The sequence below is a fragment of the Pituophis catenifer genome, unplaced genomic scaffold, assembly GCF_029215685.1.
Source record: "Pituophis catenifer annectens isolate HBS135680 unplaced genomic scaffold, rPitCat1.0.hap2 SCAF_8, whole genome shotgun sequence".
Classification (NCBI taxonomy): Eukaryota; Metazoa; Chordata; class Lepidosauria; order Squamata; family Colubridae; genus Pituophis; species Pituophis catenifer.
The window spans coordinates 71,006,876-71,033,775 of NW_027256888.1; the positions used below are offsets into that span (position 1 = coordinate 71,006,876).

A 26,900-nucleotide genomic window follows, 5' to 3' on the forward strand; every position below is an offset into this window, starting at 1 on the left:
GAGGCTTATTTTAGCGCATGCGCTCAAAAGTCCGATTGGGCTTATTATCAGGGGATGTCTTATTTTTGGGGAAACAGGGTAAATACGTATAAATATTAATCATTGTCCATCTTGAAGACATAGCGGAAAGAGGAAGTTTCAGAAGGTTGACCAGATTCCTAGGCAGACAGGCTGACAGGCAAGCATTGCAGGTGGGCACTGCTGAACATGGGTGGCAGCAGGGGCCACAGGCAGGCTGGCAGGGTTGGGGCCAGATGATGGGTGCTCGGGAGTGTGAGATTCTTGAGACCTCGTACGCCCTGGCATGGCTCAGGAGGAACATTTATGGGACCTTCCCTTCCGACTTTCCCATTGGTGATCACAGAACCGCTGCTTGCTGCAATGCTGTGATTGTAAGCCATATAAAATCCTGACACGGTCACATGACTGTGGGAATAGTACTTAAACTTATATACAGAATGTTGTAACACGGAGGTGTCAAACACAAGGCCCGTGGGCCGGATCTGGACTGTGATGTGGTTGGATCCAGCCCGCAGGGCCATCCTGGAAAATGCAAGGGGCCGACCCACGTCGCTTCAGCCCAACACAAAGCGGAAATTGGGCCAGAGTGGCTTCGGCCCGGTCTGCCCAATGCAAAGAGGAAAGATCAGGCCAGTGTGGCTTCGGCCTGGTCTACCCAGTGCGAAGAGGAAATATCAGGCCCGCATCGCTTTGGCCCAATCTACCCAGTGTGAAGCGGAAACATTGGGCCAGCGTGGCTTCAGCCCGGGCTACCCAATGTACCCAGGACACGTCCACCCAGTCAGCCACGCCCACCCAGCTGGCCATGCCTGCCCGACCCCCGAAGTCAACCACAGCCCTGATGCGGCCCTCAATGAAATTGAGCTTAACACCCGTGCTGTAACAGCTGCAATTTTGCAGTTCGGTTGTAAGTCCTCCTCATTCAGCACATCGTAACTTTGGTTGCCGAACAAATGGTCCTACCTCAAGGACTACCTGTAGCAAGAGTTTGTTTCATTATATATCTTGATGGTTATTATCTACCCATCCTTATTTTATATATAAATGCAAATGGGTAGAACCTGGGATCTACTCCATGGAAATCAGTACTCTACTACTGAACTATACTGTCTGTTCAGAACCTTTTCCTGTCTGTTGATTTTTGTTGGTTTGTAGAAGAGTCTACCAGGGCTTATTTTAAGCATAATTCTTTGTTCTCTTTTATATTTAATTCAAACATGGAACTATAATAATATTGCTGAATTATTACTGGATTAGTACTTGGAACTGTGCGTGCTGCTATGCTTTTTTATCTTTAGTTTTTGCATAAAGGTAATCAGTGATGTTTGATATACAGTCAGGTCCAGAAATATTGGGACATCGACACAATTCTAACATCTTTGGCTCTATACACCACCACAATGGAGTTGGAATGAAACAAACACAATGTGTGTTAACTGCAGACTGTCAGCTTTAATTTGAGGGTATGCACATCCAACTCAGGTGAACGGTGTAGGACTTACAGCAGTTTGCATATGTGCCTCCCACTTGTTAAGGGACCAAAAGTAATGGGACAGAATAATAATCATAAATCAAACTTTCCCTTCTTAATACTTGGTTGCAAATCCTTTGCAGTCAATCACAGCCTGAAGTCTGGAACACATAGACATCACCAGACGCTGGGTTTCACCCCTGGTGATGCTCTGCCAGGTCTCTACTGCAACTGTCTTCAGTTCCTGCTTGTTCTTGGGGCATTTTCCCTTCAGTTTTGTCTTCAGCAAGTGAAATGCTGAATGGGATTCAGGTCAGGTGATTGACTTGGTCATTGCATAACATTCCACTTCTGTCCCTTCAAAACCTCTTTGGTTGCTTTTGCAGTATGATTTGGGTCATTGTCCATCTGCACTGTGAAGCGCAGTTCAATGAGTTCTGCAGCATTTGGCTGAATGTGAGCAGATAATATTGCCCGAAACACTTCAGAATTCATCCTGCTGCTTTTGTCAGCAGTCACATCATCAATAAATACAAGAGAACCAGTTCCATTGGCAGCCATACATGCCCACACCATGACACTACCACCACCATGCTTCACTGATGAGGTGGTATGCTTAGGATCAGGAGCAATTCCTTTCCTTCTCCATACTCTTCTCTTCCCATCACTCTGGTACAAGTTGATCTTGGTCTCATCTGTCCATAGGATCTTGTTCCAGAACTGTGAAGGCTTTGTTAGATGTTGTTTTGCAAACTCTAATCTGGCCTTCCTGTTTTTGAGGCTCACCAATGGTTTACATCTTGTGGTGAACCCTCTGTATTCACTCTGGTGAAGTCTTCTCTTGATTGTTGACTTCGACACACATACACCTACCTCCTGGAGAGTGTTCTTGATCTGGCCAACTGTTGTGAAGGGTGTTTTCTTCACCAGGGAAAGAATTCTTCGGTCATCCACCACACTTGTTTTCCGTGGTCTCCCAGGTCTTTTGGTGTTGCTGAGCTCACCGGTGCATTCCTTCTTTTTGAGAATGTTTCAAACAGTTGTTTTGGCCACGCCTAATGTTCTTGCTATCTCTCTGATGGGTTTGTTTTGTTTCTTCAGCCTAATGATGGCTTGCTTCACGGATAGTGACAGCTCTTTGGATCTCATCTTGAGAGTTGACAGCAACAGATTCCAAATGCAAATAGCACACTTGAAATGAACTCTGGGCCTTTTATCTGCATATTGTAATTGGGGTAATGAGGGAATATCACACACTGGCCATGGAACAGCTGAGAAGCCAAGTGTCCCATTACTTTTGGTCCCTTAACAAGCGGGAGGCACATATACAAACTGCTGTAAGTCCTACACCGTTCACCTGAGTTGGATGTACATACCCTCAAATTAAAGCTGACAGTCTGCAGTTAACGCACATTGTGTTTGTTTCATTCCAACTCCATTGTGGTGGTGTATAGAGCCAAAGATGTTAAAATTGTGTCGATGTCCCAATATTTCTGGACCTGACTGTACTTTAGAGCAGAAAGAATCCCAGTAATATTTCAAACAACTAAGGGACACATGTGACCGTTGCACAGAGTAAGATTTGAAGGCCTGTGGCTGAACTAGCTAGTGTGGCTGTGCAAATAATGTGGAAGAGTGATTTCTGGCAGAATTGTCATCTGTGGGTGCCAACAGAGATATGGCTCCCTCAGTACCGTTACAAATTATTCACATACTCCTACCAAGGTAGTCATCCCCTCAGCCAGTCTTGTTACGAAAGAATCATGCTAAGCAGTAGTAAACATCCAAGGGCAACTATGGAAAATGCTCCGCATGTTTCAAAAAGCTGTATCTTATCATTTTATGCACTGCAAGGATTGTACATTGGAAACTGATATCCAACATGAAACAATTCTATCCAAGTCCAAGCTACAAGCCACTTTTAACTTTTACTCTGGCTCTTTATTATTTCTTTGGAGGCCTTGAAATCCTCCCTTTGCTGGTCATTTCCATCTAAGCAATTATGCTGTCAGTCTTGCTCACTAAATTATGAACAGTCAGATTGCCAGAACCGGCTAGCTGAGCGTTCTTGTGCTCTTGGTGCTCTCAGAGCTCGGTTGTTGGTTGCATCTAAAGGCAGGACAAGAAGCAACAGATGGAAACTAATCAAGGAGAGAAGCAATCTTAGATCTAAGGAGAAATTTCCTGACAGTGAGAAAAATTCATCAGTGGAATGGCTTGCCTTCATCACTGGAGATTTTTAAGAAGAAATTGGGCAACCATTTGTCTGAAATGGCATAGGGTTTCCTGTTTCGGTAGGGGGTTGGACTAGAAGACCTCCAGGGTCCCTTCCAACTCTGTTACGCTGTTATTTATTTTTGTATTTATTTTTGTATTTATTTATTTATTTTGTCATGTTTATGTAGTGTATATTGGAGGTGGTGACCCTTTGAGAGCTGTATGCAATGAAATTTCATTTTAATGTACGCCAATTAGTGTACATTCAAAGTGACAATAAAGTCAGTCAGTCAGTCAGTCAGTCAGTCAGTCAGTCAGTCAGTCAGTCAGTCAGTCAGTCAGTCAGCCAGCCAGCCAGCCAGCCAGCCTGCCTGCCTGCCTGCCTGCCTGCCTGCCTGCCTCTCTATCTATCTATCTATCTATCTATCTATCTATCTATCTATCTATCTATCTATCTATCTATCTATCTATCTATCTATCTATCTATCTATCCATCCATCCATCTATCTATCTATCGTGTTTCCCCGAAAATAACACCCTGTCTTATATTATTTTGAACCCCGAAATAAGCTCTTGGCCTTATTTTTGGGGAGGTCTTATTATTTTGGGGTGCCTGGAGCAAGACGGGGCTCCTCTTGCTGTCTTACCTGATTTCCAGCTCTGTGTCTAAATATTTTCGGGGAGGGATTATTTTGGGGGGGATTATTTTAGCGCATGCGCTCAAAAGCCCAATTGGGCTTATTATCAGGGGGTGTCTTATTTTAAGGGAAACAGGGTATCTCTCTCTCTCTCTCTCTCTCCCTCCCTCTCTCTTTCTCTCATCTATCTATCTATCTATCTATCTATCTATCTATCTATCTATCTATCATTTTATTTTCTTGCAAATATTCACATTGATACTGAAAAGATTTTTCCTATAGGAAAACAAAGGTTTGGTCTTGAAGAAACCTTAATACTGGTTTCTTAAAAGCTAACTTTGAATTTTCTTTACTATGTCATACTGTAGATATTAAATAGATTGAAACAGCCTTATAAATAAGTCCAGTTTGGATGAGAAATATTTATGCCGTTGTTCTTTGAATTTCAGATATTTATGAGCCGCCATTTCTTACATTACTGCAGTGAGCCTACTCTGGATGTGAAGATTGCCTTTTGTCAGGTGTGTGTTCCTTACAGGTAAAACAAGGTACAGTATATACTTGTACTTACATATTTTGTGATCAGTATTTCATATCAGTCATGCATGTGACTAAAAGTCTATAACAACCACCTCAATCTGGTTCATCCTATCACTAGTTATGTTGGCTGGAATTCATGGTGCTAAAATGTGGAAGTGAATGGGGCATAGGATTTAGCAGAATGTTTATATCTCAGGGTAGGCCATTGCACAACGAGGATCCTAGTCACTTAGGGATAGTTTGAAATTACCACCGCAAAAAAAGGATGTAAAATCAGGCACAATCATTCAGAGACTCGCTTCACAACCTATATGACTTACAGCGATAATTACATGCTCAACTATAGTCATAAATCAAAGATTATCTTTAATAATATCTCATCTAAAGAGGGTAAAACCAATAAGCCTAGCACAAGGGTGTCAAACTCACGTCATCACGTCGTTGTCATGTGATGTATGGCGACTTCCCCCCTTTTCTAAACTGGGGGTGGGCGTGGCCAGCCTGTGACACATCTGGCCTGCAGTCCATGAGTTTGACACCACTGCCCTAGAGGATACTATCAAAGTGTATGCATAGTCCTGGAAAGAACACAGTTAATTGTATACATCTGGGGTGAAATCCAAATTTTTTTACTACCAGTTCTATGGGTGTGGCTTGGTGGGCGTGGCTTGGTGGGCATGACAGGGGAAGGATACTGCAAAATCTCCATTCCCACCCCACTCCTGGGGGAAGGATATTGCAAAATCTCCATTCCCACCCCACTCTGGGGCCAGCCAGAGGTGGTATTTTCCGGTTCTCTGAACTACTCAAAATTGCCACTACCGGTTCTCCAAACTGCTCAAAATTTCCGCTACCGGTTCTCCAGAACCTGTCAGAACCTGCTGGATTTCATCCCTGGTATACATGTATAGCCGTGCCTTCATTGAACATGCAGTTTTATACCGTATTTGCTGGAAGAAATTTTTCTCTCACTGAGTTCAGCTGGAAAAAAAGAGATATTTTAAAAGAAGTTCTCTGCTTCCGGTTACGGTTAATAAAATAATTGTTATTATACTAAGATTTAAGAAATATTGAAAATTTTTAAACAGAAGATAAACCTAAACAAATATAATGAAAAGTTAGAGAAAGAAGGAAGATAAAAAAGTCAAGAAAGCAATACAGTTAAAGGAAGGAGAAAAAGATTTAACAATGCAAATTCTATCCTATTCTTTATATGACTGTTTTATATTATTGGCAGTTTTATTTCTGGCTCCTTTGTTAGTGACCTCTTCCAGGAAATGGGGTGGAGATGCTGATAGTGTGTTCTATTTTTCTGAGATCTCTTTCCTTTGCCAGTTGCCCCATGCCACCACGTATTCTTCCCTAAGCACCAGAAATGATAATAAAAGTACAGGAAACCCCAGGCCTTGTTCTGAACCACAGCTATCTTGTGAAATACCTTGTATCTATATGATGTAAAATTCTAAAATTGCTATTTCTCCCAGTCAAACAGCAAATGACCTAATTGTATCCATTCTTTGAAATGAGTTTGCAAGTGATACTAAATGCTGCAGGCAGAATGTTGAACATTTTGATTGAAATGAAAAATATGGTCCCAGTTCTGTTCAAAGTATTCCGATTTTTGGCTTGTTTAAGATTTTTTGAGCTTATAATTGACTGCTGGCAGAGTAATTCAAGAATGTTATGTTATGTTATGTTAATTTTATTTATATACCGCCCCTCTCCCAAAGGACTCAGGGCAGTGTACAGCCAATTTAAAAACATAAATATACAGACATCATCATTAAAAGTAATTAAAATCAATTAAACAGTTTCGGCCAAAATTTAAAACCCCAAGTTAAAATTTATAAACCACTTAAATAGACAGCCCCGCCTGTCGGAACAGCAGGGTCTTGAAAGAATCACTTTCTTTGACATAGGGCAAATCTTTCTGTCCCATGAAGTTTTTAGATTTGTGTCTATTTCATGTTCCCTCATGATTAGACTCAATGGTTTGTGTCTATACCTAAGTCTGTGCATACTTTGGGTAGGCAAATAGATCACTGAAGCTTGTGTAGTTATCCGTCCTATTTAGGCACATTTTTGAGGCCTGTCACATGCGCGGAAGGCGCATGTGGGAGCAAAGCGCGTGCATGGAAGGCCAGCCGCATGCACGGAAGGCGCACACGTGTGAAGCGCGTGACGAACCGGTGGTAACAAAATGTGAAACCGACCACTGCACTTGATGCTGGGAAAAGATACAGCTGCTTTAAAAAGCTTATGACAGTTGCTACATGAGCACTCCATGCACTCCGAATCAACATTTAGTTTTCAAACTCTATACAATAATATAAGTTGTAAATATATTAGAATTTATATAATGTGGCAGTCCCAAATAACTTAAATACAATTTAGCCTTTAAATAAGGCTTAGTACTCCAGGTCCGAGGTGGGTTTCAGCAGGTTCTGACCAGTTCTGGAGAACTGGTAGCAGAAATTTTGAGTAGTTCAGAGAACCGGTAGTAAAAATTCTGACTGCCCCCCACCCCTTCTATTCTCTGCCTCCCAAGTCCCAGCTGATCGGGAGGAAATGGGGATTTTGCAGTATCCTTCCCCTGGAGTGGGAATGGAGATTTTACAGTATCCTTCCACTGCCATGCCCACCAAGCCATGCCCACCATGCCATGCCATGCCACGCCCACCAAGCCACGCCCACAGAACTGGTAGTAAAAATTTTTGAAACCCACCACTATATCCAGATATAACTCTCTTAGTACCCTTGATCTAATTCTCACTCAAGCAGAGTTGACACAAAGAACTCTACAATGATCGCCCTAGAATAATTTCCTGGCCAGACTCTATTTTGGAGTTACCATTGAAGCGTTTTCATTCAGGTTCTCATGCTGTTAGTTTTCCTTGAGAAAGAACATCCCATAAATTAATCTGTAGAAATTTATTTGAAATTCAATAAAATAAATTAAGAATATGACCTTGTTTAGTAAGGGAATTACTAATAGTAATGGGATTACATTTTCTTGACAGTATAGTCTCTTAAATTCAAAGGCATAAAGGCATCAGCATAAAAGCTCTCGTTACTTCAGTGTTTTTCTCCCCTCTAATTAACTAGAAAAAGAGGTTAGGTCTTGTTAGTGTATTCATATCCTGTTAAGATGGAACAATTTCACATAATGTTGCACATAAAAATGCATTAAATTGGCCAGGATGCTTTTGGGTCATTTCACATTCTTTTTAATCCGTTCCATCATCACCCTCTTATTGGTTTTGAAGTGACTGAGTCCACTGCCAGAGAATTGTGCTTATAAAGTTTAAATTCACTTCCAGACTTTGTAATGCCGATTTTCAACATCTGCTATCTAAAAATAACAGCTGCCTGAAGTGTAATTGAATATAAATATCAGTGAACTTTGGAAAAAATCTTAGGCTAAGAATGTATGCTTAAAAAGCATAACCTGATAACCTAACTTGATTTTAGAAATGTCTCTTTCGAAGAGATGCTTCAAGCCAATTTTTTTTACAATACAGCATTTTGATTAAAATCTGATAGTGCCACCAAGGGCCAGATAAAATGGTTGTATCCAAATACTGTCAGTTGACAATTGCTCTGTTAGTGCACTAATAACACATTTTTCAGGTTTAGAAATATTGTTCTGTATATTTCACCATCTGGATATTCCCTCACCCTTTGCATCTACTATTTTTCCCTTAATGCTTGTTTCAAACCAGAATTTAGTCAATATTTAAATTTACTACGTGGAAGTATAATTTGGGGAAGAAACAGAAACAGTTACCCATCTGATAAAGAGAATTCACACCATCTGCTTTAGGAAACTTTTCTGTTTGCGCAGGATTTCAGTGTCCTGCCATTATCCTTGCCCAATAAGTGGAAAGATAATGTGCAATTATATGAAACCAGGTGTTTTAACTAAATAGTTAGCCAACTGTTGTATCCTGTGACATGTAGTGGTGCTTCAAGTTTTTCAGCCAAATACATATTTGTCTACTACTTTATCCTTCTAGTTGCACTGCCAAGGATTAAACCTGGAACTTGCTGTATGTTAAAGAATGCATCTACCAGAGAACATTGCTCCTTATATTTGTTCATCTTCTGAGGAAGCCAGGGCCACAACTACTCCTATCCTACATTGCTGGAAAGGAAAATAAATCAAGATTCTCAAGAGATGTAGTTCATAGGTCCCAGAGTAAGTCATATTCAGAATAACAGAGTTGGAGGGGACCTCAGAGGTCTTCTAGTCCAACCCCCTGCTTAGGCAGGAAACCCTGCACCACTTCAGACAAATGGTTATCCAACATCTTCTTAAAAACTTCCAGTGTTGGAGCATTTACAACTTCTGGAGGCAAGTTGTTCCACTGGTTAATTGTTCTAACTGTCAGGAAATTCCTCCTTAGTTTTAGATTGGATCTTTCCTTGATTATTTTCCACCCACTGCTTCTTGCCCTGCCTTCAAGTATTTTGACCCCCCTCTTTTTTGTAGATGTCCCTCAACTATTGGAATATGCTGTCATGTCACCCCTAATCCTTTTCATTAAACTAGACATACCCAATTCCTGCCACTGTTCTTCATATGTTTTACCCTTCGGTCCCCTAATCATCTTTGTTGCTTTTTTCTGCATGCTTTTTAGAGTCTCAACATCTTTTTTATATCATGGTGGCCAAATCTGAATGCAGTATTCCAAGTGTAGTCTTCCGAAGGCATTATAAAGTGGTATTAACACTTCACATGACCTTGATTCTATCCCTCTGTTAATGCAGCCTAGGACTGCGCTGGCTTTTGTGGTAGCTGCAGCACACTATTCATTTTACCTACTTCTTCACCACTTTGAAGGATGTTATATAATCCTAAAAAGGATGATTGAATGCCCAAAGTGACATCAATGGCCATGAAATTATCTTCTTGTGCCCATACATTCAACTTCTCCTATTCTAAACCTATTGAACTCAAATCCGCTGGATTCACTTACTGAAAGTAATTTTCCCCAGTTGTGAACTTAACTTTGCCAACATCTTCCACTCCAAATTCCTTACTGAGTATTAATATTTGAAACAGCATTAAGTACAGTTTTGTGAGTATATTTCAAGGTTTGTGCAAATATTAAAGTAATTTAAACAGTAAAAATCATAAACGATAAAACATTCAAATGCCTTTATAGCAAGGAAAGGTATATGAAAACAAAAATATACAAAAGTTAAGACTCATTATCTGAAATGTCCTATTAATGTAAGAACTCAAGCGAGTCTCATTTTAAATATTTCCCAAAGTAACAGCCATGCTGACATTGTATCAATATATCACCTGCCAATTCTTTGATATCAAAATGGAAAATAGTTAAAAGAAATGGGCCTGCCTCTTGAACCATGCTTCATGCAATTAATAGTTAACGTATTTCCATTTCCCTTCTCATAATCAGTTTATTTTAGTTTGGGTTTTGCTTGAAGTTGTAACATACATTTCGTTATGATGGCAATGATCTATTTGCGCAATATTTTTAATTATAAGAAGTCAAAACTGATGCAACCATTCAAGCAGAAAGCTTCAACTATAGTTTCTTAGGAATCACAGAGAGAACCAAGAATTCAAGATGTTCTTCTGCCCAAAGATTTTGGCAAGCTGTACGCTATTCAGTTCAGAAGTGTCAATGCCAATAGCAATAGCAATAGCACTTAGACTTATATACCACTTTACAGTGCTTTCCAGCCCCCTCTAAGCGGTTTACAGAGTCAGCCTATTGCCCCCATGGATCCTCATTTTACCCACCTCGGAAGGATGGAAGACTGAGTCAACCTTGAGCCTGGTGAGATTCGAACTGACGAATTGTAGGCAGCTGGCAGTCAGCAGAAGTAGGCTGCAGTACTGCACTCTAACCACTGCGCCACCATGGCTCAAATCAAATCGTATAAATGAGGGGTCAGCAACCTGCGACTCTGGAGCCGCATGTGGCTCTTTCACCCCTCTGCTGCGGCTCCCTGTCACTCAAAATATGTGTCACAACTGCCAATGTGCAACACCTGCCAGCATGCGATTTATTGAGCTTTCCAACCCCTGGTAGGCCAACCATGGATAAATCCAAGGAATGAAAAGTTTCAGAAGAAAACAGAATGTTTAATTCAACTACATATTCTAGTTTTGTGGCCGCTCAAGAAATAATCAGGCACGGGAAGGGTTTTGTGGCTCCCGGTGTTTTCTTTTCTCTGGGAAATGGGTCCAAATGGCTCTTTGAGTGTTTAAGGTTGCAGACCCCTGGTATAAATCTTTCACCTTTAACTACTGTTGACATTGTTAGATAGGTTTGGTTTTTAAATCTTTTCCAATCTTCTGATTCTTCTGGACAGAAACCAGTACCAGCTCATTGGCGATATGGGTGATGCTATATTAAAAAAACCCAAACATTTTGTTTAATTTACTCTGTCAAAGTGGCATGTGGTTCCTCTTGTTTGTGCAACTTTTCTAATGTATTTTCCAATTTCGTTTGTGAGGTGATAATATTCAGAAACCCTTCTTGTTGCTATGATTGAAGCTTCCAACCCCCCCCGCCCCCCCACAATGCATAGTAGACAGATGGCAAGCTTACTCCTAAGCACCTGCAACCAAAGCATTGAGTGTGTCTTCTGGGTATTCACCAACATGTGACTGCAGCTTCTTCTAACATGCAGTGCTTGGGGTCTTCACCAAAGACGATGTAAGAAAGCCCACAGGCAACTAAATTATGCTATTCAGTTGATTCTGAAAATGTGTACATATCAACATCTCCATCTGGTGATGTTTATAGATCACCCCCCTATCCTACATCCCCACTCCACAAATGCACATTTCTGGCTTTTGAATGCATGTTCCTGCTGGGCAGCTTGTAAAAATAAATACACTCAAAAGTGGAAGGTAATTAGGAGGAAGCCATTTTTCTGGCAATTATCCAGGAACAGATTAACATGCTGCACCTCAGATTTTCCCCCAAAGCACAGAAATCTTCATTCTCCTTGCCCCCCCCCCCCTCCCTGGTTTAACAACAGCAGTTTCCATATGCTATCTTTGGTGCTTGTTTTGCTATTTGGAGGTTTTTTAAAAATTATTATTTAGTTTTACCTCAGAAAGCAAGGCCAAAATCTTGGGAATGTGTGCTGAAGCAAGAAATATCTAGTAAGGCAAACCCAGGTGTCTGGCCAAAGAATTGGTTCAGAATTATTATTAATATCATTAAAATAGAAAAAAGGAAAAAAGAAACAAATTTGTAGAAGACAGGAAAAAAAAAAGAAAGAAAGCTATAACCCATCCAGAAGGTACAAGACATATATTCAGATGTATACATACAAATATAGGTAGTCAAATACAGGTCAAATACTCATTTTACAACTGCCCCATTTAGCAATCGTTTGCAATTATGACAGTGAGGAAAATGTAATTTTGTGACCAATGCCCCCTTTTATGATCTTTCACAGCATCTCTCCCCCAGTCGCGTGCTTGCCACTGCTATCGGTTAGTATGGATTGTCCTGTTTAAAATTGAAAGCACAGTTATCATATGATGTTTCACTTAGAAACTGCTTTGTTTAACGACTGAGTTGCCAGTCCAAATTGTAGATGTTAAATGAGCACCACCCTCATGAAGCTGTACAGTAAACGTTTTGCTGAATGGGAGATACAATTTTTTTACAATCATCCATAGCTAATGTATGTTGATAAAATATTGATTCACAGATTGCTGATGGCATCAATGTGCAGACGATTGAAGCCACCGTGCGCTAAAAGAATCTAAGGAAGAGCCTGTGATATTGAATGCATAAGTTTTCCCTTCTTGTCCACAAATATAATAATAAGGGTTAGGATATACTGGAAAAAGTGTTGGACAAATTGGGCATAGGTGGGCTGTCAGGGAATTGCGTAGCAGCTGTCCAGATGAAGTCAGAGACACTAACACAAAATTGTGATCTTTATTGTCATCATCCGGAAAGAAAAAACACAAGATAGTCACGACCACAAGAACATCATGAGGTAAATTAAACAGTATACAGAACACACAGAAGAAAAAAGTCGGGAAAAAGAGAAACTCCTCTTGTATACCACAGCAACTAATCATAGTGTATTTTTCAAGAGACAACTGGACTTTCTGGTTTTTCTTTGAAGACCTTTCGCTTCTCATCCAAGAAGATTCTTCAGCTCTCAGAATCATGTATGAGAAGTAAAACGTCATCAAAGAAAAACCAGAAAGTCCAGTTGCCTCTTGAAAAAGCACCTTTGGGACAACAATGACCTGGATGACTGAGAATCTCCATAGATAATCATAGCATAGATTGGCTCATGCATCAATCAACTACAACTTTGTGTTCTGGCCTATTGTACACTTTACTGTTCCAGCTACAAAATTCAGTATCCTAACACGGACCCTTTCTTTTATCAATTCCCTGGGAGGATAAGCAGTGCTGAGCAGCTGTGTCCATCCTGCATTTAAACTTCTTACAGAGGGACATTAAAACAGGAGAGTTAACATTAAAATGGTGTATACTTCCAGCTAGCTCTGAAGCTTGGAGTGTTGAGCCAAAAATAAGATTAATAAATGGTACAGATCCAGGCAACCCCTTGGTAGTAGCCCTTGATGGGACTGGGGTAGCTGCCTAGAGATGTGCATGTGTTGATGGTGATAACCACTTTAATTCTCTTGATAGTAACATACAAATAATTATTGCCAGAAAGTATTTTTCCTGACCCCTTCCTAGGAGAATTACTTGAAATGTGCACTTGGCAATGTGTTAGCAATGAAAATACACTCTTTTCCTTCCCTGATATTTAATCAGTTTTTCTTGTGCACTGGAAGCTGGTTCTTTCTTTTTACTTCTTTGTGATGAATAAGTGTATTTATCTAGGAATGCTTGATCTTTCTGAGATCAAGCTGCTATGGCTCAGCGGTTAAAGATGCTGAGCTTGTCAGGTTCAAGACCCGAGCTCTGTGCAATGGAGTAAGTCCCCATTACTTGCTCCAGCTCCTTTCCACCTAGCCATTTGAAAGCATGGAAATGCAAGTAGATTAATAGGTACCACTTTGGTGGGAAGGTAACAGTATTCTGTGTGCCTTTGGCGTGTAGCCATGCTGGCAACATGATCATGGAAATTGTCTTGGGACAATGTTGGCTTCCTTAGCCAAGAAAAGGAGATCAGCATTGTGCCCTAGAGTCGGACACAACAGACAAGGAAATCTTTACCTTTTACCAAAGCAAAGAAGAGGGGAAGAAGTTGACAATTAAAAAACAAACAAACACCAGCTGTTTAAATTATTTAACTGTAGTTAAATTAAAAGTTGTTCATATTTACTATTTAATATGTTTAGTTATCATCTCTTCATGTCACATCAAAATTACAATTTTGCTATAATTTTTGAAGGATTCAAAAAGTTGTAAATTCTAGGAAACCACATTCAGCCTGGCCCCCGGTTATACACCCCTACTATATGGCACACATCCCTGAAGCTGCATCTTAATCTTTTAATATTGATGCTTACTCTAATGATCATCATCATCCTCTTTTAACGACCCCATAATCCCTTGCCGGGTAGAGTCTGGGAACCAAATGCAGCTGAGTGTTTACTGGCCGGATGCCCTTCCTGTTGCCAATGTGGAGTTTTTCCCCCAGCAGATATATTCCCAGTGTGCCCAGAGAGAGAAATATCTGCCTCTACCTAGGATCGAACTCACAGCCTTCTAATTGTGAAGGCGAGAGCTCCACCTCTAGGCCACCGCACCACTCAATACTTACTCTAATGATAATTGTAGTTTTCAAACAAACAAACAAAAGAGGAAACTATAAAACTCCCTTGGCCAAAAAAATGGAGATGAGCAACCTGTCCTAGAGTCAGACATGACTGACATGGAAACCTTTACCTTTATTGTTGCTTGATCAGGAATAGCAATACCACTTAGACTTATATACTGCTGTAAGTGGCTTACAGAGTAACCATATTGCCCCCAACAATCTGGATCCTCATATTACTGACCTCGGAAGGATGAGTCAATCTTGAGCCGGTGAAAATCGAACTCCTGGCAGTGGAATGCAGAGTTAGCCTGCAATACTTCATTCTAACCAATGCACCACCACGGCTCCTAGCTCCTAATGCTGGGAATCCTAGTATTAAGTTTCTCTCTTCAATTGGAGGCAAGCTGCCATGGACAATTAATGAGACTGAAGAGAAGGGTTAGGACTTCTATGTGTGGCTGCTGTGTTAGTGATAGCCTCCTGCTCTCCATCATTGTGCTTTCTTTGTGGTCATCATCCATTTCTGATTGGTTCGCCACAATCTGAAGCAGCCAGCCAATTTTTTACTCCACTTCTTTTTTCAACTCCAGGCAAACGGTGGCTTGAATGAAACAGCTCAACTGTTTCATTCAAGCGGATTCTGATTGGGATAAAGCTGTGCACAGCAAATAATTTAGTAGTTCTTTCTTAGAAATAAAAAGTAAAGCACCCTCCTTTGGTTAGTATCAAGGAAGTTAATGTATATGTCTATCTTCATGAAAAGTGATGATCAAACTAAATTTAATAGTTCAACATGCAACTACAATAAACCGTTTTTTAGACGGTAGCTATAACTTTCATTTTCACTTTTTATTTTCTTGTGAAAATGACTTTCTTACTGGAAAAGGCTATAACGATAGCAGGTCTTATACACGTAAAGTAGGATGTATTCAGTGGTGGGTTTAAATTCTTTTTTACTACTGGTTCTGTGGGCGTGGCTTGGTGGGTGTGGCATGGCTTGGTGGGCGTGGCTTGGGCATGGCAGGGGAAGGATACTGTAAAATCTCCATTCCCACCCAACTTCGGGGGAAGGTTACTGCAAAATCCCCATTTCCTCCTGATCAGCTGGGACTCGGGAGGCAGAGAATAGATGGGGGTGGGGCCGGTCAAAATTTTTACTACCGGTTCTCTGAACTACTCAAAATTTCCACTACCGGTTCTCCAGAACTGGTCAGAACCTGCTGAAACCCACCTCTGGATGTATTGTTACCTTACAGTAATTGAATCTTTTATTAGTTATGTCTTCAACTGAAGGTTAAGAATGTTGAGTGCTTTCCTAATCTTGGTCTATTGCAAAGATGATCATTGATTGATTGATTCATTCATTCATTCATTTCCCACCTTTATTATTTTTATAAATAATTCAAGGGGCAAACATATCCAATACACTTTTCTCCTCCTGTTTTCCCCATAATCATAACCCTGTGAGGTGGGTTGGGCTGAGAGAGACTGTCCCAACGTTATCCAGCTGGCTTTTGTGGCTAAGGCAGGACTTGAACTCATGGTCTGTGGCTTTCTAGCCTGGTGCCTTAACCACTAGACCAAACTGATTCTAAGATATACTATATATATCCTCCCAGTCGTTTCCTTGCCCCTGCTCCAAACTCTGCAAATTTCCAAATACAATTCAGAATGTGTGTGCTCATTTTTAAAGATAAGCATGACTTACAGTAAGAAATCTGGAGAGATTCTTTACTATCTGTTTGAATTAGTCTGCTTGGGCAGAAATGTCTTTGCTTTCTGTTTCCTGGGTTAAATGGGTGCTGCCCCAGGGGAAAACTTGGCCTATTCTATTCTGACATTATTTCTTCATTATTTAAATGTTATTTAAATGTTATTGAATGTTTTCTTCCCTAATCTGTTGTCATTTTGTTAGCTTTTATTTCCAGTCTTCCTGTTCTGCACAGATTATTTGTGATACTACTTTTTTTATTCTTGTCAGGCAGTATATAATTACTGTACTTTTCGGAGTATAACACATACTTCCCCCCCCTCCCAAAAAAAGAGGGTGGAAATGTTGGTGCGTCTTATAAACTGAATGCAGCCATTTTTGGCCTCTCAAAACCCCGCCCCGCGCATCCCGTTTTTGCCAAAAACAGGCCCGTTTTTCACAAAAATGGGACGCACAGAGGGTTTGGGAAGCCTGCAGAGTGCTCCTGGGGGCCGGGGAGGGCAAAAACTATTATTTTTCTTGTTTTCCTCTTCGAAATCTTGGTGTGTCTTAAACTCCGGTGGATCTTATAGTCTGAAAAATACGATAGTAATGTGTTGGAAAGAACATGTTAATTTATGAAATAAAGTACAAGCACATGAACACAAATCAACCTCAAATCTCATTTTTATTATAACATAGGAACATACCAAGGATATTGGAGAAATATAAATAATAATGTATTGTGGATTTCAGTGCCTTGGAATTTTATTTATTTTAGGGCACATTTTGAATGGTCTGAAAAATTCCTCTTTGCACTAGGATTTAATCCTGGAAATGTAATAGAAATATAATATGAAACGCTGCTCCTGTTCTTTTTTGCCACAACCCGTGTTAAAATCTTACGTCCATTATTGACTGGAGCAATATCTTTTGTTGTGAGTAAGAAGTGAGTACATAAATTCACAGCTGAAACTGTCTACCATGATCAATAGCCCTAAATCTAACCAGCAGTGGGGGGAAAGAGAGCTGAAATAAGCAGGCTTAATTGATTGGAGTGCAAAAACTTTTTGGCAGGCAAAAATGGAACAAGAGCCATAAAAGTCTTAAGATTAGCTGTCCTGAAGAACATCTAGCTTGAACTGACAGAAAGACCATGTCTGAGAAAATGGCCATGCCAGATGCGACAAAAGTAATTGGTAGGTATGCCGCTTGGCAAATTAAGGTTTCAACTAGATCAGGAGTGTCAAACTCAAGGCCCATGGGCCAGATCTGGCCCATTGAGTGCTTAGATCTGGCCCGCGGGGCTACCCTGGAAACAGCGAAGGACCAGCCCGCAGTGCCTCTGCCAGCGAAAACAGAGAGTGGCCCTCCCGAGCTCCTTTTTCATTGGCAGAGAGTTGCAGGAAGCTGTCGCAGCAGAAAACGGCGCTCGAGAGCCTGTTTTCACTGGCAGAGCAATTGGGCCACCACAGGCGCCCATGACATGAGTGACGTTGAGCTGGCCACTATGGTCATGCCCACCCTGGCCCCCTGAGGTCAAACACAATCCTGATGTGGCCCTCGATGAAATCGAGTTTGACACCCCTGAACTAGATGACCACAGTAAATTACATGTACAAGTTATTTTTCAAGCATGCTTCCATAAATAATTATTGGTGAGCTAATGACATCTATTTCACCATTTTGAAAGTTTTCATATTTACATAGTAAGGTTCTGAGGAAGACTGCATTTTGGCAGTGCTGTATCAAGTGCACAACAGACAGTTTTTACTTTACACACCAAAGAAAATCAAGAATATATATATATATTTTTGTTAACTCCTATTTACAAACATATTTTAGAATTTACAAACGGGGGATACATATCTGAGAAATTCTTGTCCACAGAAGGAAAACATGGTATACAAACTCTTGTGCTCAGCCTAATAGATCTTTTGTCTACAGCTTGCTTTGTAAAGTTAGATTTCATCTTTCTAAGCAAAAATTATGACTGAATTCCTTTTTTACTGAGGTATTTAATGAACTGGGAATAGATATAAACATCTGAATATTGAAATTAGCAATGTATTTTGAGCACCTCATTATGCTCCAAGTTTATTGACTTTCTGTTGTCTTTCTCTCTTTTCTACATCTTCATGACAGGGATTTGGGAAACAAGTGGATGTGTCATATATTGCCAAATACTACAACATGAGTAAAAGCAAAGTTGACAACCAGTTCTACAGTGTGGAAGTAGGTGACTCGACCTTCACAGTTCTCAAACGCTACCAGAACTTAAAACCAATCGGCTCTGGAGCTCAGGGAATAGTTTGGTAAGATCCGCTCAGTTTTTCTCAATCTATATTCCTTGTGAATTGAGTAGGACACCTCTGGTATGCATTAAGTACAGGTATCCCTGACTTACGACCACAATTGAGCCCAAAATTTTTGTTGCTAAGTGAGATATTTGTTAAGGGAGTTTAGCCCCATTTTACGACCTTTCTGGCCACAGATGTTAAGTGAATCACTTGCAGTTGTTAAACTAGACACACGGTTGTTAAGTGAATCTGGCTTCCCCATTAACTTTGGGGTCAGAAGGTCACCAAAGCTGATCACATGACCCCTGGACACAGCAACCGTCATAAATACATGCCAGTTGCCAAGCCTCTGAATTTTGATCACATGACACCGCAACAGTCGTAAATGTGAAAAATGGACACAAGTCACTTTTTTCAGGGCCATTGTAATTTCAAATAGTCACTAAACGAACTGTTGTAAGTCATGGATTACCTGTATGAGTCATGAATGTTGCCCTAAATTATAATTAAAATATATGCAAGGGTTGAAGCAAGAGAAAAAAAAATGGCTCGATGCATAAAGATTATATGAGTATTATTTTGGTTTGCTGTCCCCCCCCCCCTCCAAATTCTACATTGGATGGTACTAAATACCACAAATGAAAGTAAATTAACTGTGATTAATTGTCAACTCGCAAAGCATCCCTGGCCTGCTCTCGAGTTGCCATAGGGGATGGAAATCCGGCGAAATAGCACAGCAGCCCAAGACAGATGCACATTCCACGCTTATCTCTCTCAAGGCTGTATCCCAGGGTTACCTACAGCAACTGAGGGGAGTGACCTCTACAACCCACGAAATTGCTCTGTTGGCGAATGTGATTGATGACACACCCTGGGGGGAGGAGGGGAAACAGGGTCATAATTGGAGCGTAAATTATGTAGGATCAGAGCTGGCTTCACTTGGGAACATGCCGACATGAAGCTCCTAATAAATAACTGGATTTCTTTTGAAGCTTGGCTCGAGACTCATGGAACAGCTACTGGCCAATCTAATAATCCATCTATAAAAAGTAATTAAAATATTTTGAGTCTAATGCCACATACATATGATAGTTTCTGAGTCTTCCATGCTTATAAAAATACTAGAAGTAAGGCATACTTTGAAAAAAATGTTCCTAAACTTAAGGTGCCACTAATCTCTGCTAATCTCTGCTTATTTCTGGAAATAATAGCATTCGTTTTTCCCTGCACATATTAGATACTCGCTAGCAAATGGATATTGTGGTGCACAGCTTACACTTTTTTGTAGCTCCTTCCAGAAAGAACATTTCAAGCAGAAGAGTAATTTCCCCTTTTGCTGTTCAAGAACAATCTGGGATTTGCCAGGCAATATGTCTCATCCTGTATAATTTTGAAATGGTCACAAATTCAAGGTTCCCAAAGTTGACGTGACCATTAATCCATCATCTTCATGGAGGGAAAAAGAAAAAAAAACCTGACATTTCAGCGAAACATATAAATAATATTGTGAAGGTTGCATTATAAAACAGGAAGGGCTTATCAATCTCACAGTGTAAATAATCAGGCCTTCTATGGTTTATGCAAGTATTTCTCTGATGAATGGGCTCAGTTCTACTGCCTTAAAACCCTCTATAGTCTACTTCTTCCTTTTCTTTCCTGGAATGTTTTGGTAGATTTTTGGATATTCTTTCTATTTTCATTATGGATGAACCATCGCCTTTCTATTAATTTGATAGTTAATTTTATGTTATACAAAAGTGAGAAAACGACAGTCATTTTTAGAAGTCATGCCTTGATGCAGGAGAGCTATTGCATTTGCTGACTGCTCCATGCCCATTGCATGGATCAAACTTAAGTGTGATCCTCAATCCTTTCTTTATATGCAGGACAAACCATTTCTTCTGACATTTGCTTTGATGGTAAGATCATACTGAATATCTTTCCTAGCAATGCTTAGGGGGCTGGAGGCTAAAACATATGAAGAACGGTTGCAGAAATTGGGTATGTCTAGTCCAGGGGTTGGCAACCTTAAACACTCAAAGAGCCACAAAGGTCCTAACCAGAAGCCCCCCATTCAATTCTGGAGCAGGCCGGAAGTCCGGTTCCCCCACCATAGAGTTTTCTCCTAGCGTGGCGTCCTTTTTTCCTCTGCTGACCAGAAGTACAGTTCCCCACACACACATCATAGAGTCTCCTCCTAGCGCAGCGTCCTTATTTTCTCTGCCAACCGGAATTACAGTTCCCACCCCCACACACACACCATAGAGTCTCCTCCTAGCACAGCCTCCTTTTTCCTCTGCCAACTGGAAGTCCAGTTCCCCCACCATAGAGTCTCCTCCTAGCGTGGCGTCCTTATTTCCTCTGCCGACCGGAAGTACAGTTCCCCCCACACACACCATAGAGTCTCCTCCTAGTGCAGCCTCCTTTTTCCTCTGCCAACTGGAAGTCCAGTTCCCCGATCATAGAGTCTCCTCCTAGTCGGCGTCCTTTTTTCTCTACCTGTCCTAACCGAAAGCCCTAACAATTGTGGAGCCAACTGGCAACAGGGAGCTGCAGCAGAGGGACGAAAGAGCCACATGCGGCTCCAGAGCCGCAGGTTGCTGATCCCTGGTCTAGTCTAATGAAAAGAAGGACCGGGGTGACATAATATAGCAGTGTTCCAATATTTGTGGGGCTGCCACAAAGAAGAGAGAGTCAGGCTATTCTCCAAAGCACCAGAAGGCAGGACAAGAAGGATGGAAACTAATCAACGAGAGAAGCTAAAATAGAACTAAGGAAAAATTTCCTGGTAGTGAGAACAATTAAGTAGTGGAACAGTTGCCTTCAGAAGTTGTGGGTGCTCCAGCACTGCAGATTTTTAAGAAGAGATTGGACAGCAATTGGTCCAGAATGGTATAGGGCAGCATTTCTCAACCTTGGGAACTTGAAGATGTGGGGACTTCAACTCCCAGAATTCCCCAGCTGGCTGGGGAATTCTGGGAGTTGAAGTCCCCACATCTTCAAGTTCCCAAGGTTGAGAAACACTGGTATAGGGTCTCCTGCTTGTGCAGGGGATTGGGCTAGAAGACCTTCAAGCTCCCTTCCAACTCTGTTATTCTGCCGACTAACAAAAACAAACAGAAGTAGGCATTTGTGATGAATCAGTAGGAGGAAAACACTTCAAATCTACTCAGAGTTGAATTTGATTTGTTTGTTGCTTCCACAACCTTCTCTTCTCCTGGTGGGGATTGAAACCACCCCCACATCTGTTTAGAAACATATGATAGTGTCTCATAGGGCAATATTTTCCAGCAGATTGGGTTTAGCTCAGACAGAAACAGTCTTTCTCATTTCCTGCTATTTCATCCTTCGAGTAGGAGTGCGTTAAGGTTGGGAATTATTCTAACAGTAAGTGGGTGTAAAAGTCATAGAAATAAGAATCCTAGACTCATAGAATTATAAAACTGTAAGTAGCCATTAATGAGAGACCTTTGTAGTGGTTAAGACATCAGGCCAGAAAGATCATGAATTCTAGTCCTGGCACAAAGCCAGCTGGGTGACCTTGAGCCAGTAACTCTTTTCTCAACCCTAGGAAGGAGACAATGGCAAAATATTTCTGAAAAACCTTGCCAAGATAACTGCAGGGACTTATTCAGACAAGCTCTGAGAACTGGCCGTGATTGAACAGAAGAAAAAGTAGCCATTTAGGCCATCAAGGTCAATTCCCCGTTCAGAAACTAAAATTGTCAACCGTTTAAGGCAGACCAGACCAGAATGCCAGAGTTATTAATGCTAACATGACTTTATTATAAGATTAGAGTGACAGAATCTTGCCAGTATAAACGTGCTTCCTTCTTCCCTTTCTTTATCAGTGCAATACAGTTTCCTCTGCAGGATAGCTTGAGATGGAGAGAATTTCTTTTTTTATGGGCTTGGTGAGAAGAGCATGGAAGATGACTTTGCAGACAGAGATTTGCAGGAAGTATCAGCTACACAAAAGGGGTTGAAACGGTTTTTATAAAATTCTAGAACAATGAGAGGTAGCTCAAGCAGATTCTTCCATAATTAACTGGAATATAAGAAAGGAGGAGTAGGTCACCATCAGGCTTGCAAGATTTGTTATTCTAGCCAACCTCAATAAAAGTAGCTTTCTGGTGGAGTTGATTTCTTGATCTGGACTACCTAGTAGCCTCAAGATCTATCCACATGTTGTGTTCGGAAGTGGTCTTCAGCCGGTTTGGACCAGTTTGCCCGAACCGGTAGTGGAAATCATGGGTGGGCTCTATGCCATCCTATTTAGGCACGTTTTTGAGGCCAGGCACATGCACTGAAGGCTGGGTGCATGTGTGGATGTGGCGCGCGTGAGTGAAGCCCGCACACGAGCACATTTGCGAACCGGTAGGGAAAATAAGTGAATATCACCCCTGGTTATGTTTATTGTAGTGCAAAGGGATGTCTTTTTTTGTCATGCAGTATCTTTTGTCTCATCTTCAGCCCACCCAAAAGCAACTTCCATTCATCTTTAGCCAATCAAATAGTCAAGATTGTGACATTTATTTATTATTTATTTTGGCAGTTTTGTTTTGTTCTCCAAGCTTGTTTCAGTTTAGTTTCTGAACGTTTCGTTACTAGACTAGGTAACGTCATCGTCAGGATTCTCTTGTCCTATTCCCCTTAACTTATACATGTCTTATGTGCCAGTATGGTCAGTTGGTCATTTGGTTGGTTGTTCGTTTGGAGATATATTTAAATTCTGATGATAATGTTACCTAGTCTGGTAATGAAATGTTCAGAAACTAAATTGAAACAAGCTTGGAGAGCAAACCACTTCCAAAATCTAAAACCCGAGCTACAAGTATTTTCTACTATTTCAAATTTATGTATGTATGTATGTATGTATGTATGTATGTATGTATGTATGTACGTACGTACGTACGTACGTACGTACTTACTTACTTACTTACGTACCTACCCACCCACCCACCCACCCACCTATCTATTTATCTATCTATCTATTTCATTTTCACATTTCTAAACTATCCCTCTCCCATGCAATCAAAAACCTGCCTCTTTTCAATGTGTGTCATAGCCAGGGAAACGGGCCAAGAATAGAAATAATGCCAGTAATGTAAAATTTTTGCACATTAACAGAAGCTCACGGCCAACGAAGCACACAGACTGATTTGATTTGATGTCTCCCATGCTTCATTAAAAGTAATCTCAGAGTGGGTTTGATTTACTTTTTTATTTTTATTTTTCCTTTATGCATCCCAAGTGGTCTGGAAGGCTTATTTATTTCACAACCAAGCCCCATTCAAACCATACGAAAAATAGGTTTAATGCTCTGTCATTTAAAGTTTTGCTTCCACATCAGTTCTGTTCACAGGACAAAGTTGACTGAGGCAAGAGGCAAGTATTTAAACTCCACCAAATGATCCATTTTAATCCAGACAGTCCTAGTTTCCTTTGGGCTAAAATGTCTCCCTTTGGTTAATCATGACATATGGACCTCATGAGCAGCTCTATGGCCCTTATCTCCTGATATGAAGAAAACACCCTAGAGCAGGGATGTCAAACTCAAGGCCTGGGGGCTGCATCTAGCCCATGGGGTGCTTAGATTTGGCCCGCGGGACCGCCCTGGAAACAGCAAAGGATCGGCCTGCAGTGCCTCTGGCAGAGGGTTACAGGAGTCCATCGCAGCCAAAAACAGAGCCCGGGAGCCCATTTTCACTGGCAGAGTACTCGGGCTACCACAGGCGCCCCAGACACAAGTGACGTCAAGCTGGCCATGCCCCCCTGGCCATGCCCCCCCTACCCCGCCCACCCCGAGGTCAAACATAACCCTGATGTGTCCCTTCATGAAATCGAGTTTGACACTCCTTCCCTAGGGAGTCACTACACAACAGTTCTCCGTTGACATTCTGGTGTTTGATTTCTGTGGCCTCAAAAGAGGTGTTTTTTTTTAAAAAAAAGAAAAAAGCAGAAATGGATTTGTTGTTGTTCAGTCACTAAGTTATGTCTGACTTTTTCCAACCCCATGGACCATAGCACACAGCCCCCCCCCTCCGGTCCTCCAGAGTTTCCCAGAGTCTGCCCAAATTCATGATCACTGCATCAGTGGCATTTTCTAACCATCTCATCCTCTACCGACCGTCCCCTTCTCCTTTTGCCATCAATCTTTCCCCAACATCAGGGTCTTTTCCAATGAGTCCTTATAGAAATGGATGGAATAAGATAAATTGCCCGTTATGAAATTATTTTCCTTTTTCACTCTGAAGGCAGAAAAAAAAAAAAAAACCTAAATGGAAGTAAAGCAAAATGTCAGAACTTTTGTATTGGCTGAGAGGTTAAAAAAAACCTGACTGACATTCAACTGATCAACATTGCATGTCTGTACTGCCAACATATGACTATGAGCTAAAGGACAGGGAGAAGGGATGTCTGGATCAGCAGTGGGTTTCCAATATTCTTATCACTGGTTTGCCATGCGCACCTTATGGCATGCGCCTGGCCTTCCGCGCATGTGCTTTGCTCGCTCGTGCGCCTTCCGTGCATGCACCCGGTCTTGAAAACATGCCTAAATAGGACAGCATAGAGCCGAGGTGGGTGGGCGGGCCCACTCGCGATCTCTGCTACCAGTTCGCTCAAACCAGTACGAACCAGCTGAATACCATCTCTGGTCTGGACCCTTTATGTCATGTGTTCAATGTGTTTGTGTAATTTGCTTTCTAGACAGAATCCTGAGAATTTATTGTGTCATACAAAGTTAGCAGGGCTGGGGCAGCCAAGATCCCTGTGGAGAATAAGGAAACCTGGATGAATGGAATCTAACCAATTCACATCCGACTATGATTATGTTATCTCTTTCCTTCACCATTAATGGTACAGCTATCATAGCAGATGGAAAAGAGAAAATAAGTAATATAAGAATATTATTAATTTTGATAACAATGTAAATTAAGATGAATATTTTATTGTTCATGATTGGGCAGAGAAATATTTCCGGAAATGAAGGAAGAATGTAAACAACTGGAGTGATTGTAATAGAGAAGAAGCATAAGGCGTAAAGTGAAGTTATTTAAAAATAAAATTGAACAGGATAAAAAATGATGGAAAGAAAATAATATGGCAGAAGTTGAAATAAGTAGAGATGGAGAAAAAATGGTGAATTTGTGATAAAGGATGTATAAAAGAGATAAATAATGGGAAAAAATGGGAAGATTAAGATATATTATAATGATGATTTGGACTATATATAAGATGTATGAAATGTAACCTGGTCAGCACTCTCTTCATAAAATATGTATGATGAGAAGAAAAAAAACTCAATAAAACTTGTCTAAAAAAATAATAATGGTGCAGCTATCAGTTGCAGTAGTTGTCCCTTGAAGTCTAAATAGAAAAATAGTACTTCAGGCATAGAAAAATGCCAGACGAAAAAAAAAATGCTGTTTTTATAGAAGCATCATGAAGTCTGATCTTTTTTTGTGTGCCAAAAGTCCAATGATAAACATTGAACCAACATAACACATATTATTTTCTCAAGCCTAGCAAGGAAAGATGCTTAAATCTCTGTCTTGGCAATTTAGTCTCAATCCGTATATATTTTTTTAAGTTTGCAAGCCAAACCAGACCAAATGAGACTGGAAATCTCCAGCCAAGCATACTTGCAGTACAAACTTTCCTCCTTAAATGTTTGCTGTTAAGAAAATTATATGGTAGAAGGAGTCAAGTGGTTATTCACTCTTTAGTCTTTTGCTAAGTTTAAACTTTTAAGAGCTGGATATCAGCAAAATTATAATCCAGCACTCCTGACAGAGCAATATGAAAAGGCAGCTTCAAGGCAGAAAGAGATATATTTTTGTATATTTGGTCGCCACGATGTAAAAAAGACGTTGAGACTCTGGAAAGAGTGCAGAGAAGAGCAACAAAGATGATTAGGGGACTGGAGGCTAAAACATATGAAGAACGGTTGCAGGAACTGGGTATGTCTAGTTTAATGAAAAGAAGGACCAGGGGAGACATGATAGCAGTGTTCCAATATCTCAGGGGCTGCCACAAAGAAGAGGGAGTCAAGCTATTCTCCAAAGCACCTGAGGGCAGGACAAGAAGCAATGGGTGGAAACTAATCAAGGAGAGAAGCAACCTAGAACTAAGGAGAAATTTCCTGACAATTAATCAGTGGAACAACTTGCCTACAGAAATTGTAAATGCTCCAACACTGGAAGTTTTAAAGAAGATGTTGGATAACCATTTGTCTGAAGTGGTGCAGGGTTTCCTGCCTAAGCAGG

The 26,900-nt window shown here is 40.8% G+C and overlaps 1 protein-coding gene across 4 annotated transcripts in view; it reads left to right on the forward strand.

The window, feature by feature from the left end:
* The first annotated feature begins 4,802 nt into the window (after positions 1 to 4,802).
* Positions 4,803 to 26,900, forward strand: part of MAPK10 (mitogen-activated protein kinase 10) — a 122,958-nt gene continuing 100,860 nt past the window's right edge. For 2 of the 4 annotated variants that reach the window (XM_070949075.1, XM_070949077.1), the window contains exons 1-2: positions 4,803 to 4,868; positions 18,476 to 18,645. In XM_070949075.1, coding sequence (XP_070805176.1) covers positions 4,803 to 4,868; positions 18,476 to 18,645 — 236 coding nt within the window. Of the gene's footprint in view, positions 4,869 to 18,475; positions 18,646 to 26,900 lie in introns of those variants that run through there. The other 2 variants (XM_070949078.1, XM_070949079.1) reach the window with 1 other exon arrangement.